Raw genomic sequence first — 17,500 nt, forward strand, 5'->3', positions numbered from 1 at the left:
ACTTACTCACTTCCAGTGGTAATTTTCAACTTTCAGGATGAGCATTTTATTTGTTTTTACTTTTAAATTAAAGAAACTGGGTGCTAAGGTACCATCGCCCTTGGCTCATGATTTTCTTTCAACATTTTCGACTTGACCTCAGTTTTCAGGATCACAGATCAGTTCAAAGGGCAACTGGTATTTTGTCAGCTGGGTGGATATGATATAGCTTGCTTTGAGCCAGCACGGGCTCTTGCTAATAGAGCAGCCCTTAAAATGTTTGTCAGCTTTTGTTGCGCCCATTTAGCAATTCTTGAGCTGGCCTGTTTTTTTGACGTTTGAATTTCGATTCAAAGGTAAAGAGTTCATTGTTCCTTCTCTGGATCTCATAATGCTTTGATATCTAGAGAGCACCAGTCCTCAAATCTTTGTTAGTGGTGAGAACTATAAAATTCAGACGGATAAATGCTATCTTCTGGACAGCTGTGCATTTCACAAAATATATTCACTTTAACTTTTTCCATTAAGGCATATTAAATGGTATTGTTTCTGGTCTAGCTATTATTATTATTATTATTATTATTATTATTATTATTATTATTATTATTATTATTATTATTATTATTATTATTATTATTATTATTATTATTATTGTTGTTGTTGTTGTTACTGTTGTTGTTGTTGTTAAGAAATTCACAGTTTCGTGAAAACAAATTGTTGAAAAATATCCACAATTATATATAAAAAAATTATTTCTATATAAAATAGAACAAAGACTTGCGAGCACCTGAACGGTGTTCCTCATCAGTTTAACGTTACATGATGAGGAATACCGTTCAGGTGTTCGAAAGTCTTTGTTCTATATGTTTACATATAAATATATTTCTAATATATAATATTGGATGTTTTTTTTAATAATAATAATAATAATAATAATAATAATAATAATAATAATAATAATAATAATAATAATAATAATAATAATTAATAATTATTATTATTATTATTATTATTATTATTTTTTTTTTTTTTTTTCACAGTCCTCCAATTCGACTGGGTGGTATTTATAGTGTGGGTTCCTGGGTTGCATCCTGCCTCCTTAGGAGTCCATCACTTTTCTTACTATGTGCGCCGTTTCTAGATCACACTGTTCTGCATGAGTCCTGGAGCTACTTCAGCCTCTAGTTTTTCCACATTCCTTTCAGGGATCTTGGGATCGTGCCTAGTGCTCCTATGATTATGGGTACGATTTCCACTGGCATATCCCATATCCTTCTTATTTTTATTTTCTGATCTTGATACTTATCCATTTTTTCCCTCTCTTTCTCTTCAACTCTGGTGTCCCAAGGTATTGCGACTTCAATGAGTGATACTTTCTTCTTGATTTTGTCAATCAACGTCACGTCCTAGTCTATTTGCACGTGTCACCCTATCTGTTCTGATACCATAGTCTCAGAGGATCTTTGCCTGATCGTTTTCTATCACTCCTTCAGGTTGGAGCTCGTACCACTTATTACTGCAAGGTAGCTGGTGTTTCTTGCACAGGCTCCAGTGGAGAGATTTTTGCTACTGAATCATGCCTCTTTTTGTACTGGTTCTGTGCAAGTGCCTGATATTCACTTATATGTGGTTTATGGTTTCATTTTTCGTATTGCACTTCCTACATATGGGAGAGATGTTATTTCCATCTACCGTTCTTTGAACATATCTGATTCTTAGGGCCTGATCTTATGCCGCTGTTATCATTCCTTCAGTTTCCTTCTTGAGCTCTCCCCTCTATAGCCCATTGCCACGTGTCATCGCTGGCTAGTTCTTTAGTCTGTCTCATGTATTGTTCGTGCATTGGTTTGTTGTGCCATTCCTTTGTTCTGCTTGTCATTCTCCTGTCTCAGTATATTTCTAGGTCTTCGTCTACTTTCATCAGTCCTTCTTCCCATGCACTCTTGAGCCACTCGTCTTCACTGGTTTTCAGATATTGCCCAAGTGCTCTGTTCTCTATGTTGACGCAGTCCTCTGTGCTTAGTAGTCCCTCCCTCCTTCCTTTCGTGCTATGTATAGTCTGTCCGTATTTTGCTCTTGGGTGTAGTGCTTTGTGTACTGTCATATGTTTCCTCGTTTTCTGATCTATACAGCGAAGTTCTGCCTTCGTCCATTCCACTATTACTGCGCTGTATCTGATTACTGGCACTGCCCATGTGTTTATGGCTTTTATCATATTTCCGGCGTTTAGTCTCTGCATATATTCTTTCCTATTATTATTATTATTATTATTATTATTATTATTATTATTATTATTATTATTATTATTATTAGTTCATTTTAAAAATTGTTACTCCAATTCTCCTTGAATTTTTTCTCTATATGATTTTACAAGGTTCCTGAAACGTACCTTATAGGTAGGTTTTATTTGACTTATTTATTGATGTAGAAGGTTTATGTAACCTCCAAAGCCTTAAAATCAACTTTTTCTATAGCTTTCAAAAACTACTATAGATGTCTCCGGCCCTCAGAAATCGACTTATCTTAAGGTATTATTATATTTATGATTGACCAAAGTCACGGGTCTTAGGGACCTAGTGATTATTAATTCCATATAAGTTATCAGTCACGGGAAGGAAATAATGTTCATGAAATGTTACTTTATTTTCTCTGTGGGACATCAGGATAGAAGATATAAATTATCAGGTTACAAAAAATGATCAGTTATGCATTTGGTATAAAATGAGAAGAAGGGCACATTCATTATGATCCTGGCAACCTTTGAGTGGGCCGATTCCTTGTACTATTAACCTACGATTGTGTTCATAATTCTGAAAAGAACAGAAGAAGAAAATAAGAAATGTGAGAGTGAATTATTGCTTCATTTATATTTCCTAAATACCAGATATAGTCATCTCATCTACCTCTGCTATAGACGCCTATTACTCTGGCATAATACACGTTTCCTTTTTTTTTTTTTTTATAAAAAACCACAAAATACAGGAAAGCTGGATGTAAAGGGCTTCAGATTTGCAGACCTATTAAAATGCCTATGAGTTATATCTGCTTATTATATTTAGGAGAATTGTTTATGGTCTAATGTTCATTGAATTATCTGAGATCGTACAAAGACTCTAGATAAATCATACATTTCATAGACTGACACAAGTATGAATAACAATTGGTTTTTGCCTCTTGGGAAATTCTGATTGACAGTATTACTTACGATGATTTCCCAAATTAAGTCGTACCTCCTGCGTGTAAAATTGAAACCCCCAACAATTATCAAACCTAATGTTAATAAAAACAATTGTTAGGACTATTGCTGTACACAAATCTAGAACCCTTAAGGAAGATGAAGCTATCCTGTATGTTGAAATTAGGTAACTTTCAACAGTTACATTCTTCGTCTAACTTCTTTCATGCTTTCCATATCTGTGTAAAAGTGTATAAAGGTCTATTTTTTTTATGAAACATGTCTCTGTCCTGGTAACATTACATTTTTAGCATAATTGAACCATATATATCCTCCTATTGTTGAAGACAGATTTATGTTCTATCCATAATCTGTCCACATGTCTGGTGAGAACAATAGTATTATCAAAACAAATACTAACAAATGTAATATACTGCTGGTGCCCAGTTTTGTTCTAACCTTCATTATAAAGCCCATTTGTTTTCTTTGTGTGTAGTTTGGTTTAACTTTCATTATATCTCCATCTCCTATTTGTGTGTAGTTCTGTTCTAACTTCATTATAAAGCTGCACCTCTTTTTTGTGTGTGTAGTTTTGTTCTGCTTTCCTTATAAAGCTGCATATTCTTAAAGGAGAATAAACTTTTTAACGTTTCAGATTAATTCCAACTTCATTCTAATCTACTCCCCTTTTAGACTACAAAGGTAACGTAGTCTTTGAATGGCTTTCCTTTTCCTTACACCCATGAGCCTGATCCATTTTTCAATTAATTTGTATTTCATTCCAGTCACTAAAATGATCTTAGTTATCGTAGGCAATTGGAATGAAAAACATTCAGATTAGTTAAAAAAAATAGATTGCCTCCCGTTCTAGATCCGCACACGCGCGCTCGTGCATGCATATATATATATATATATATATATATAATATATATATATATATATATATATATATATATATATATATATATATATATATGTTTTTCTAGAAAACAAGATATAAAATCCAAATAAAAATTTCCCAAAATGTTGTATATGATGTAATTGCAAAAATTGTATGTCAACTTTCAAGTCTATAAAGCACTTTTAATCATGGCACCTGCTTCTTGAAAGCTCTTATTGTATAACAGGTTAGTCTTGGGTAGTGCCATAGCCTTTGTACCTTGGTATTCTACTTCTCTCGGATTAGAGTTCGCCTGCTGGATTGTACACTCAAGCAGACTTTTCTGCTAATTTTATCTTCCTCTTGGTGTGTATGGGGAAGCTTCATAGGAGGTCTGAGGATGGCTGGCATTTTAGCAAAAGGTTGTCTTATCTTTATCCTTCATCTTCGGCTTTCTCTGTCAAAACCATGGCACCTGTCTGGCCTTCAGTGGAAGAGACTTTCCTTGAGGATCTCTTGCCCCAGATGATGTGTTACGTCAGCCATGTTCACTATTGTTTTATATTCGCTTGTTTGACATTACGTTTTTGTTGATCTTTATTCTAACATAAGTTTGGGATGTGGACCAAATTCTAGAACTTAGTTTCTTGTGATATTTTACTGCAATATTCACTGTTTTTATGGTAATATTACTGGCCTCTTGGCAGTATGGCATTGTATCATGTAAAGAAACTTTGGTTTCTCAAATGAAGCAGACAACAGATCCTTACTCCAGGATTCCAGAAACCATTGCTACTAAATTACAGTGCCATTCCTGGGGCAAGGGAGGGTGAAAACCTACATTAGAAATAGGTATCCAGATTTCCATGGGACCAGTTTTGAATGTGAGTGCCATGAAGTGTTCTAATTGTAAATGTTTGTGGCTGGCATAACAACTTTTAGATGTGATCCATTGCAGTTCAGATTTGACTGATGATATTTTCGACTGTCTTTTCATTGACATAGCCAAGGTACAGAAACATAATAGAAAGACGTCTTTTGTGATTGTTGGCAATTCTAATGCTCAGCATAGGGAGGGACTGTTTTATAGTTGTCCCGCAGATTGTCGTGGCATAAGAGTTTTTGACACTACTTTGAATCTGGTTGTTAGCAAGTTATAAATGAGGCCAGCCATAGTTCTGGTAATTACTTGCACTATTATTCGCCTATTCTACTGGTGTTACAACAGCACTGCATTTGTCCTTTGAATGATAGTTTGCTAACATAGAAAAAATGGCTGATATCCTTATAGTTTGTTAACTTACCATAATAAAAGTAAAACCTGATTTAATGTCCACAGTGCATGTATTTAACAAGAAAAACAAGAGGTTTGTAATCTTGGGAGAAGGGATACATATGATTTAATACTGAATAATTATGCCCACTGAGAACTGTGACTTAGACTACTTATGCTTCAGTTGAAAATTAATACAATTTGACTATCAAAGCAACACTCTGATACAACTCAAGAACATGAACTGGGCTACTCACACAAGTGCTGATTTCGGTGTAGACTTAACACTCTGTACTTTGCTTAAAGTGGATATCACGTGAGGCAAAGTATAGAGTGCTCAGTCTACATCAAAATGTACCGATGTGTGAGTAGACGAGGTGTTTACCAATAAGCTCAGTAGTGAGGTGCCCAATATGCATCATTCCTGTTTTACTGAATCTAAACTAAGTAGCTGATCATTTTAATCCTGTGGAATAAAGGTGTTTACTCAACCCTGACGTTTATGGATGTAGTATATATTGACCCAAATGGTATTCTTCCATTTTTTGGGAAGGATGTCCAGGGGAGGAAAACTGCTGAACACTTAGCTCCAAAGTTTTAGGTTATTTTTCATAAGTCATCCAGAAGGGTTCTTACTGCTCTTGTTGGAAAATTGTTAATGTTCTCCATTAAATAAATTTGCTAAAGATAGTTCAGGCCAGCTGAAACCATAATATCTTTACAGCTCAAATACAGGTTAAAGTTTGATACAAAGCCTGTGCTGAAAATGAACATTTGTTCCCGAGTCTGCAGTTTAGTTTTCACAAGGACACGTGATGCTCTTGTTTCCATTAAGGTAATGAATTCTGCAGGTCGTGTCTAGAATCTAGTGTTTCTTTTGACCATGTCAGTCACGAGACCCTATTTTTCAAACCAATTATTTCCCTTTGGTTACTTAAATGCCTGCGCCTCGTGACATAGTACAAACCTCTCACCTTGCAAGTCATTGACGTCAATAGACCTTGAGATGCCACAATCCACACTGCACAGAACTAGATTTTTTTCATTCATTAATGTAAAACTGCAGAACAGTCATCCTGGTAGTGTCATGGTTTCAAATGCTCCTAAGTTTACGAGACATTATGGTGAAATTTTATGTCACATGAATCATGGCCAAAGTTCTTACTTACATTGCCATTTTAGAAGCATATCTTACGTCCTTATTGATACATCTTTCTATTTTTGTTCTTTTCTTCCCTCAGATTTTTACTTTCTAACTTATATTCCTTCCATTCAATGGAAGCTGCAATTGATATTGAGCATTTTGTTGTCCCTTACACAAAAAGGATTCTCATTGGGTGAATGTGTAAATATTACAAAAGGATCATCTGATAGCTATATTCACAAGGAAGAAAGGAGTCTAATATGAAGTTAATTCTCTGAAAGTATGACCTTATATAAAAGAAAAATGAGACATATGAATTAAAATCTTAATGAGTAATAGAAAGAAGAAAGAATCTTGTTGATATATACATAAAGTCACTATTACTTACCTAGGGTAGTTTCAAAATGACCATAACCATTATTATCATAGGTCATATCCCGTGTAGTTAGACCTGATGGTTGCCCTCTGGAATACTGAACAGGGGTTTCTCTCTTGTAACTGAAGGAGTGTTCAGCAAACGAATCTTTATGAAACTGGTAATCCCCTTGTGGAGACAGTGTTAAATAACTGTGCTCACTTTGTGAATGGGTTATTGGATTGCTTGAAAGGCTCTGCGGAGGTCCATGATGATGATAGAGTTGAGGAGTTGATGATCTCGTGGAATGAGTGATTCTGTGAAGTTTAGGAGACTCTAGGTCTTCAGAATGATACCGTCGCATTTTACGTGGCAAACTATGAAATATTTCCTGTGGGACTGCAGGGACTTGATGCCCTAGATATTGGTACTGGGCATGCTCATTGTGCAGTTGGGGGTATTCTTCATATTTAGGCTGATGGAGATGGAACTGAGACTGATGACAGCAGGGAAATGTTTGATGAAACATGGTGGTTTCTGATGTTGGACAACATGGCGCATCGTGTTCTCTGTGGTTGAAAGGCTGCCTTTCTGGAAACTTTAAATTTTCATTGAGTTCTCGATGCTGGTGATGATTATCTGGGGCTTCACTTACTCCAGCGTGATGAGGGTGTCCTAAATATTGCTGCTGCACATGGTGATGATGTTCTGAGTGCAGCAGATGGCAATGCTGATCTTGATTATGATAATGGTGATGAGCAGGATCATTCTGATGGTCTACATTCTGTTGACGTTCTTGGTAGTGGTGGTCAGGCCACTGATGAATGATTCGATGATGATCCGATGTATTTTCTGTGGATTGCCGTTGATTATCTAGTTGAGGGCAGTGTTGCTGTGACATTTGTCGTTGCTGAAGATTCTGATGTTGTAAATGCTGCAAATGCTCACGTTTCTGTTCCTCTTCATGTTGTTGCTGAATGTGTGGCTGACCGTGATATATGACCTGTGACGTGAGTTTAGTTGAGCAACAAATGTTGGAAAAAGTAGGGCCTAAGCATGGTTTATTAGCTATGGCTTCTCTTCTGATATCGTGACAAGAAGACGTTAATCTTTCTGACTTATGAATAGCTGCCGGGCATCTTGCGTTGCCCTGATGCACGTTGCTTTTAGGTGTGTGAGATCTGAACCCACATGCTTGCCCCTGAATGCCTTTGTAAGAGGAGTCACTATGATTTGACGACAAAGACATTCTGTCTTCATTATCCTCAAGTTGACTCACTGTCCTTTCACAACTCTGCAGACGAGTCAATGAAGGGCATAATGTGGGGCTTTTGGGGCAGACATCTGGGATGTCTGGAGACTGAACCCTTACCTTCATCCTTCTAAAAATGTTGTCGTCTAGACCGTGTTGTGATTCTCCAGGTGTCATGAATTCATTAAAATTGGTCAGAGATATTGAAGACTGGGATTTTCGTGCTGCTAAATTCAATCCTCCATTAATCAAGTCACTTTTGTAATTACTAAGAGGACTGGCTGTGCTGATGAAGTAATCAGAAGTTGGTATTGTTGTTAGAGGAGTTTCTTCCTGTTTCTGATACTCTGATAGTTCTGTCATGAGACTGTGAGTTGTTGAGGAGAATCTTCTTTCTTCTTCACCCATTGGAGACTGACTAATGAACTAAAGGAAAAATATGAAGAAAAACTAAGCAGAATACAAGAATGATAACTGATGAATCACAAATAACCAGCTTATACTAATGATTATGTATTTGAGCAATTTATAATACCATTCCTTTTCTAAATATAAAGAAAAAGTTGATTTATTTCCATCCTCAGAGTAAAAACAGCTGGATTAGCTTAGGCTGAAACGAAATTCTGATGTAAAAGTTTGGAGAAATGTAGCTATTCATGACTAATATGGTACTTCAGTCAGTTTCTTACCTGATAATGCACTTGAGATGATATAGAGTCTATGCTTCCAGTTCTCCTTGTCTCAAGGTCCAAGCCAGGTGTCCAAACAGGCCCATAAGCTTCAGAAACAGCAGCTTTATATGAGGATGCCCCAGAAAAAGTAGTGAAATGACTGGTCATTCATTAGCTCACATATTTTGATCATTAGTTTGGTTATGCTCTTTAAAGATAGGATTTCATAAACACATTCAGTAACTAAGAGAATAAAGCATGCCAGAATTATGCTTGCTTATGAACTGCACATATTTACCACTCTGCATATTTCTTCTAATAGTATCGAGTGCTTATCAGGACAGATGCTACTGTTATTGTAAGGGTTAAAAGAAGATTCATTACTTAGAGTGGATCTCTCCTTGACAGTGACCCCAAGTGTTTTAACCCGGTATGTATCCACCTTTATGTCGTGTTAAGCACAAGCCCATTGAGGATGACTGTAAAAACATGAATAAAAGACTGTGAATATTATAAAGATAATGACCCACAAGAAATATTAATCATTGATATCTACTCCGAACTTTGTGGGGGTCACTACCCAGGAAAGAAACTTTAGAGTAAGATTTAATTCCTAACTCCCAGAAGAAAAATACTCAATAATTTGTAAAGTACTTCTTTCTTTGTCGTAATTATTCTTTCAAATAGTCAGTCGTAGTTCTATGACCAAATTCTTTATTATACTGCTTTCTCAGCTGAATAAAAAGATAGATCTTTCTAAAGTGATCATGTGATACAGAATAAAGTTGAGATGACATGTGGCACGCTTATGAAGCGTATATGTTCATAGGATCGCAAGGTAAATACGATAAATAACCAAATAGAGACGTTTGTAGGCTCATGATGATGATTCGAGGTAGTTGCTCTCTTCTCTCATCATAGAGGCATTTTCCTTTTTTGTTATATCTTTTGGGTAACACCAAAACTCATGATAATGAAAAGAATCAAAAGCAATTGTGACATGGATTTTTTCCCTGTATTTTGCAGCATACTCAGAGATTAGTAGGAAAATGTTAATGTGTTTTTGTTTATTACTTTATAACATACAACCTAATAACTTTATAATATACAACTAAAGGCCGGCAATAACGTTTTATTTAGTCTTGCGCAATTATGCCTGCACAGTCGGCCTGTGAACCCACTAACGTTCAGTTATACCTGCACAGTTAAGCCTGTCAGGCAAAACTGAAAGTTTGGAGGTTCAGTTTTGCCTGCTCAGGCCGAATGTGCAGCCATACCTGTGCCGGTAGAACAGAGTGTTAGTGGCGGTTTTAAGCCTGTGCAGGAAAAACTGAACGTTCGGGGGTTCAGTTTTGCCTGCTCAGGCCGAATGTCCGGCATACCTGTGCCGGTAGAACTAAGCGATAGTGGCTGTATTAAGCCTGTGCAGGCAAAATTGAATGTCACAGGTAGAATTAAGTGTTAGTGGCGGCATTACATACCAGCAATATTACCCATTTAGTTTATCATGTAGCATACAGAAATGGACAGTAAGTGCATACGCCATTCTCTGTTTCAAACAATGATTCCTGAAACTGCAAAGAAGACTTGGCAACATTTACCTGAAGTGTTCCTCTTCAGAACAAAGCGCTTGACGAGGCAGACGATGATGCTGACGTTCAGAACCATCAAGGCTGCGCCAGTCAGAGACGTAAGGAACAGTGTCAGGAGTGGAACACCTGGCTGACTGTTGTAACTGCTGCTGCTGCTGCTGGCAACTTCTTTTACAACTCCTGCAGGGATGGAAATAATCAGAGTTTTATTCTTCAATGAATGTTCAGCAGAAAGGAAAAAGAATCTGGGGCTTACCCATGGAGGAGGAATTAGAATCTCGTTTTTTGTGAAGGAAATGTTAGTAATCAGGATAAAACAGAAGTGAGGAATAACTGATGTATTTCAGGAAGAGAAACATTAGGAATTCGGAAAGAAACATCAAGGTAGCATTGCGAAGGAAGGAAGGAATATAGAATCTGGCCAAGTGCTGGGGCCTATGATGTCATACAGCGCTGAAAAGGAAACTGACAGCAAAAAGGTTTTAGAGGTGTAACGGTAGGAAAACCTCCCAGTTGCACTGTGAAATAATTGTTAGACAGAGTGGAAAGTAAGATGGAAGAATGGGAATATGAATGAACGTACAGAAACAGGAGCGAAAAGAGGTTCCATCTAGGGGCCAAAGGACGCTGCAAAGAACCTCAAGTAATGCCCACCAATGGAGTTACGTAGGGTAGAATTAAGAGGTTCGAGAGTAGAGGAAAACAAATGTAATGTGGATGTTAAAGTACAACAATTCTCTTGAAGATGCTTCTGTGCGTCTTACCTGGCACTGGAATCTGAGCACTTGAAGAGGTGTAGTTAGACCTTCCCTGAGCGTTGTGTGATTGGATTAGGAACTCGTAAACTGTACCAGGCGTCAGTCCTTGGATCTCCGCCGCGGTAACATCGGCTCCGGAAACATCCTCTCTCTGCTCAATGAAGTCCCAGTCACAAAGAAACAATTCAGTTCTAGGTGAAGAATGATACTAAGGATACAGATCTTTCTAATAGGTTAGACAAGTTAAAACTTTCCTATGCCTACCCAGAAACGACTGAAGTGATATTGTAGCCATTTACTTATGCAGTCGCTAAGCACCAATATCCGCTATACGCACAAGCTGTTAACTGATTACATTTGTTGACTTTAAGCATGTTTTCCCATCCGGTGTGTCACTTGTTCAATTTCTGTCTCCTGTTATGATATCAATAGAAAAAGAAAGACGATATGATAAAGGGGAAAATCAGGACAGAAGACGTGGGATTTAATATGTGTATGTATGTTGTATAATATTGACAGCAACAAGAATTTCATGAGTATCAATTTAACACTTTGATAAACCATTGAATGTTATTTTGTCACTCTTAAAAGGATGTTTCTCGGAAATACATAACGCTCACACAGTGAGGTTAGAAAGAGAAATTAGTCGTGAAAGGACTTATTTTACTCACACTCACACATCAACATACATCTATTATGTACATATATATGTACATATATATATATATTTATATATATATATATATATATATATGTATATATATATATATATATATATATATATATATATATATATAGATATATATATATATATATATGTGTACATATATATATATATATATAGTATTTAATAGTGTACATATATATATATATAATATATAATAGCTATAATATATCATATATATATATATATATTATAATATATATAGATATATCTGTATATTATCTATTATCTAATATATTATCTATATATATAGGTAATATGTATAAAAATAATATAAAAAAAAAAAAAATATAAATATATATATAATTATATAATATATATATGTGTGTAAAATCACAGTGGATACACGTGACTTCATTATAAATGCGTATACTACGGAAAACGATAGGCAGAGAGCCTTACCAAATGCTTTCGTCTTTATAGAGGCATTTTTTTTTTTTTTTTTTGTTTTTTTTTTTTTTTTTTTTGTACTTCGATATTGCCTCAATAAAGGATTTCTGCCAATCAGTTTCCTGTGTTATTCGCTTATAATACATGTATTTTTTTTTTCAGATTTAGGTTGTGATATTTCTAGGTCAAACCCCATTTCCAAGCTAAATTTACAATAAAAAATTTTGAAAAAACACCACTCATTAAGCACATACACAGCACTACAAACAAAAGGAAACCACAAAAATGACAAATATGCAACATTTGTCAATAGAAGATCGTCTGAAACACCTTGTCTAAAGAATGAAGGAAAGTTAGAGAGTGGAGGAGCTAAGAGGGTTCAAGGGAAAATCATAACTCCAGGTAAATGTTATAAAAGTTGACTCCATAGGTATGACCGTTCTCTCAAAACGCGATCCTCTAATGCTAATTGATATTGGTACTGTATATGTAAGTAAAGATGGGTAGTTTAACAACATTGTCACTATTTTTTTATGGAAAATTGGGCTTAATTATATATTTTATTTATATAATTATGTATCTTAAGTATAAAAGCCCATTAAAACACTTTGTTTAAAGTTAAGGTCTATATTTCGGTGGACTCCCACTCGCACCATTACCACTATATATTGGTGAAATATATAGTGGGAGATATTCCCTTAGGTGATGCCTGAGGTTACCGCTAACCCGATGCTGGTTCTCTTAATTGTCTTAATCCGCTTCATTGGTTGCCTTAAGGAAGATATTATCTATATGGGCAGAGTCCCAGGTTCCATTGGAAAGGTTGATCCTATTATCTTGTTGTTTTATCAGTGAAGATTCCTTACCTTTAAACCAGAGTGTTTTAATGGGCCTTTTATACTTCAGACGTATCCCGTTTTAACTAAAGAATTATATATATATATATATATATATATATATATATATATATATGTATATATATATATATATATATATATATATATATATAGTTTATTTATTTTATTTATTTATACATATATATGTGCATGTGTGTGTGAGTTTTAACACATTACCGTAATTCATATACACACATTAAACTACAAATGTCCTTTAGTATCTAACTCAATCTAACTCGGAATGAATATATTTTCAAATGTGTTAACCGAAGGGGAATTTTTTATCAACTAAAAATTCCCTTCGGTTAACATATATGAAAATATATTCATTCCGAGGTAGAGCAAATTAGATATTAAAGGACATTTTTAGCTTAATGCGTATATGTGTATATATAGATATATCGAAACAATTATAAGATATGATAGCTACGGTTTTCGGAGAACCTACATAGGGCCATGTGTTCTTGGGTTTGGAGACGATACGAAATTTAATTAGAAAAGGTAGTTGACAGAAATGCCATTGTTCATGAGTATGGGTCTGGAGTTTCTGGAATCTATTTGGAAGATTCGTGGATTGTAGAGAGTAAAAGACAAAATGAGACTGGTCTGCGTAAGTGGAAGTGACTGAAGAGATAAGGAGCATAATTGGGAGGTTGAGGAATGGATAGTCCACAGGAGGGGGATTTGGAATCGGGTTCGGGTTTGAAACTACCTGTTAATTTAGTTGGGTCAGGTGCCTAATTTAGTCTACATCGGTCAAGCGGTGCGGATTTCTATATCACAGAAAAATATACCTCGTCTCAAACAAACATTCACTATTATATATATATATATATATATATATATATATATATATATATGTACATATATATATATATATATATATATATATGTACATATATATATATATATATATATATATATATATGATATATATATATATATATATATATATATCTATATATATATATATATATATATATATGTACATATATATATATATATATATCTATCCTGTACATATATATATATATATATATATATGTATATATATATATATATATATATATATATATATATATATATATCTATCTATATAAATATATATGTTACCATTTTAACAAAGATATGGTGCGTAACCTTAATTGCCATGGTGAAGTTCACAATATCCACTCTGTCAGTTATGTCTCTAGGATTCTCTTCACTTTTGTTTTTAGACGAAGAAGAGAGAAAGATCGAGAAGGAGGAGAGAGGAAGAGGGAGAGAGACGAGAGAGAGAGAAAGCATCCAACTACAATACCTTGAGAATAGTGAACAAAATGCAAGAGTAATTCCCAGAGAAATCTTCTAGTCACGTATGATGGCACTCTGTACAGCCCTCCAATACAGAACTCAATGTTTCCTTTCTCGGACTTCTCGTGAGATGATTTTTGTAAAAAAGAATGAAACCACTTCAGTGTGAAACTCTGCTTATTCTTAGCAGTGTCTCATGACATCTCTGCTTATTCTTAGCAGTGTCTCATGCATCTTACAAGATCTTCACTGAATTTCATATCATCATTGGTTGTCCTCAACCGGGCTGTTTTTCTGTATTCTTATGCTGTTGCTCTCCGCAGTACATAACCTTCACCTCAGTAACTATGGAATATTGTAAAAGTGTTTGTAATGTTTTCAGACTCAGCATTAGTTTTCTTAGTATTAGTATGTTCTAATAATGTATGTTCAGAATTCACAAAAATATCATTTGAAGTTAAGAATAACGTAGAATGCGAAAAGAGAGAGAGAGAAATTAGCATTGTTCGTTCGAAGCAGGAAATTGCTGTCATCACTCGAGATAAGAGGAGCTCGAGTTCTCCATTTTATTCTAGAATCCTGTCAATCATACAACTCGCATGACTTGTTTCGGACATGTGTGTTTTTGTCGAGAAAGTACGTGAAAATTTCACCATTTTTCTGTGAAGTTACGTCATGTTAGAAGTTTACAGAAGTTTAGCTTACGATACCATTCATTTCATTTAAGAAAATATAGATTCTTTTGTTATTTAACTATTTAATATTGCTGATAAATTAACTCATATCTCTCGATTTACCAAAAGAGAACATGAAATGGAAAGATTTGTGACGTCACTTACGGATATGATGACATTTACTTCATTCGAGAAAATTCTATAATCATATCTTTTATTCTCAGAGACTTTTATTGTCTTAAATCACGTAATAATAAATATTATCTATGATTATAATCCCACTTTCTCTCTATTTATCGCTTTGAAAGAGAATTTTAAGATAATATCTGTCTCGTTCCCAAAATTTTTTGCCCAGCCATTTTAGACGAGGTCCACTCTAACGTTTCCATACTACGAGAACAATTTTTGTTCTCTCTCTCTCTCTCTCTCTCTCTCTCTCTCTCTCTCTCTCTCTCTCTCTCTCTCTCTCTCGTATGAGAGAATTTTGGTTTCACATTAACGTAAAGATTTTTTTATGGTCACTCGTAACTTATATCTTTATTTAATTCTCAGTGTTTAATTGTGGAATCTGAACAGACGTTGTGAAAGTGTGTAACAGGCGCCTCGTGTGTGAGTGTTTATTGGGGATTTCGTGAAAGGCCTTCTGAAATTGGTATTAGAAGGCGAGAGATTTTTATTAAGTTCAGTGCACTAAACTTAAACATAAAAAGTACTGAAAATACTGAAAGTTCTTAGGTTATTCCAGAGGAAACATTTGCCATTTTTTCACATTTTGGTGTTGGTGATTTTTTTTTTGCATTTATCCATTTTTCTTATTTAAGTGTGTTTTTTATATATGTATTCTGTGTGATTAATGCTTTCTTAGTGTTTTTGCAATTTTGGTATTTTCCACATTTTTCTGTGTTTACAATTTTACATTCACAGTTTGATTAACTTAAATGTTTTCATTATTTAATCATTACAAATTTAATTGAGTTTAACACTTGAGAATTACTTTGCATTTACTTAAAATTCTTTTCAAGTTTTATTGTTGTTTAACACTTGTGAATTAATTTTCAAATTTTGATTGTTACTTAACACTTTGAATTTTCCTTGAATAATTTAATTTCTTAATTTTAGTGATAAATTAATTTTGATTTAATCTTACTTAATAATTAATTCAAGAATTAACTAAACTTTGTGTTGTTTTCAAGTAATAGTAAATTTCCCTGAGATTGTGAATTTCACTTATAGATTTTGAGTTTAATAATGAATTTTTAATTTGGTTTAGATAGAATATAGAGTGGTAATTGAGCTGTTTTCCTTCGATTTAATTGAAGTGAGTTAGAACAAGGAAATACTTAAACTTTTAAAGTTGTTGATGGAGTGATGCCCTTTAATTAATTTAATTACATATAAGATTACCTCACACCTATTTTAATGAACTTAGTCTGATTTATAAGTCTTTAAGGGATCACTGTTGCCTTTAGGGTATTCAGTCGTATTTTATCTGTGATGAAGGTTCAGGTGTCTGGCTGTTGTGAGGTAACTATTTTATGATTGGTCAGTGTAGTAACCAGATACTTGGCACTTCGTAACAGTATTCACAAATACTTGTTAAGGGATCGGAATAACTTTTAAATCAATTTTGGTCTGTCCCACAACCTAACAATTTGTGACACTGTCTTTCCAGAGTTTGACACTTATTCTTAAATCACGGACAACCATTTTCATCATCGTGAAGCAGTCTTAAGCTTGCCGCACACTGAGCCGGAACGGAACCGCCGCCGAAGCCACGGAAGCCTCAGAACAGAACAGAAACGAACGACGTCCAGCGCGCACACTGAGCCAGAAGCTACAGAACGGAACCGACGCAGCCAGTTGGTAGTAGAAGGTCATAATATTTAATGTTATACACTTTATTAATTGTTTACAATAATTCCTTTTGTGACAACAATTATAACAGTTAACAAAATAAACCAAAATAACTTTCCGTAGGCACACTGTTTTGCATGCTTTCAACAATATTTATTGTTACACACTTAATGAATGTTCACAATAATTCCTTTTGTGAAATTATTATAGTTAACAAACACAAACCGAAAAAACTTTCTGTAAGCACAATGTGTATTTTTCCAACAATATTTATTGTTACACATGAGTGCTTACACTGCTCCCTGTCAGACGCCACCGACGCTTCAGAAAAAAAATATCTTTCAAAGAATACTGCGTCGGTTCCGTTCTGTTCTGGCCCAGTGTGCGCAGTCAGGTAAGAATGCATGCTTTCGATTTCTATCGGACGTTTCGGTTCTGTTCGGGCGCGTCCGTTCGGGCTCAGTGTGCAGCAAGCTTTAGACTAATGTTAAAACGACCATTTTATCAAGAATTGGTAATAAAAAGAAAATAATCCACATGACACTAAAAAAACTGTCGCCATCGATGATGGAATCTAGACGCACTTAGTA

At 34.8% G+C, this 17,500-nt stretch overlaps 1 protein-coding gene and 1 long non-coding RNA gene across 2 annotated transcripts in view; both read right to left on the reverse strand.

Annotated features, from left to right (window-relative positions):
- LOC135209809 (uncharacterized) overlaps nt 1-10,397 on the reverse strand; it is a 13,484-nt gene extending 3,087 nt beyond the window's left edge. The window contains exons 1-4 of the mRNA XM_064242583.1: nt 10,331-10,397; nt 10,007-10,150; nt 8,748-8,851; nt 6,840-8,484 (exon numbers count right to left, since the gene is read on the reverse strand). Of these exons, the coding sequence (XP_064098653.1) occupies nt 6,840-8,484; nt 8,748-8,851; nt 10,007-10,150; nt 10,331-10,397 (1,960 nt within the window). The remainder of the gene's footprint in view (nt 1-6,839; nt 8,485-8,747; nt 8,852-10,006; nt 10,151-10,330) is intronic.
- A 43-nt stretch (nt 10,398-10,440) lies between these two features.
- Nucleotides 10,441-17,500, reverse strand: part of LOC135209453 (uncharacterized) — an 8,052-nt gene continuing 992 nt past the window's right edge. The window contains exons 2-3 of the long non-coding RNA XR_010313363.1: nt 11,086-11,230; nt 10,441-10,501 (exon numbers count right to left, since the gene is read on the reverse strand). This is a non-coding gene — a long non-coding RNA (uncharacterized LOC135209453). The remainder of the gene's footprint in view (nt 10,502-11,085; nt 11,231-17,500) is intronic.

The sequence above is a fragment of the Macrobrachium nipponense genome, chromosome 38 (assembly GCF_015104395.2).
Source record: "Macrobrachium nipponense isolate FS-2020 chromosome 38, ASM1510439v2, whole genome shotgun sequence".
Lineage (NCBI taxonomy): Eukaryota > Metazoa > Arthropoda > Malacostraca > Decapoda > Palaemonidae > Macrobrachium > Macrobrachium nipponense.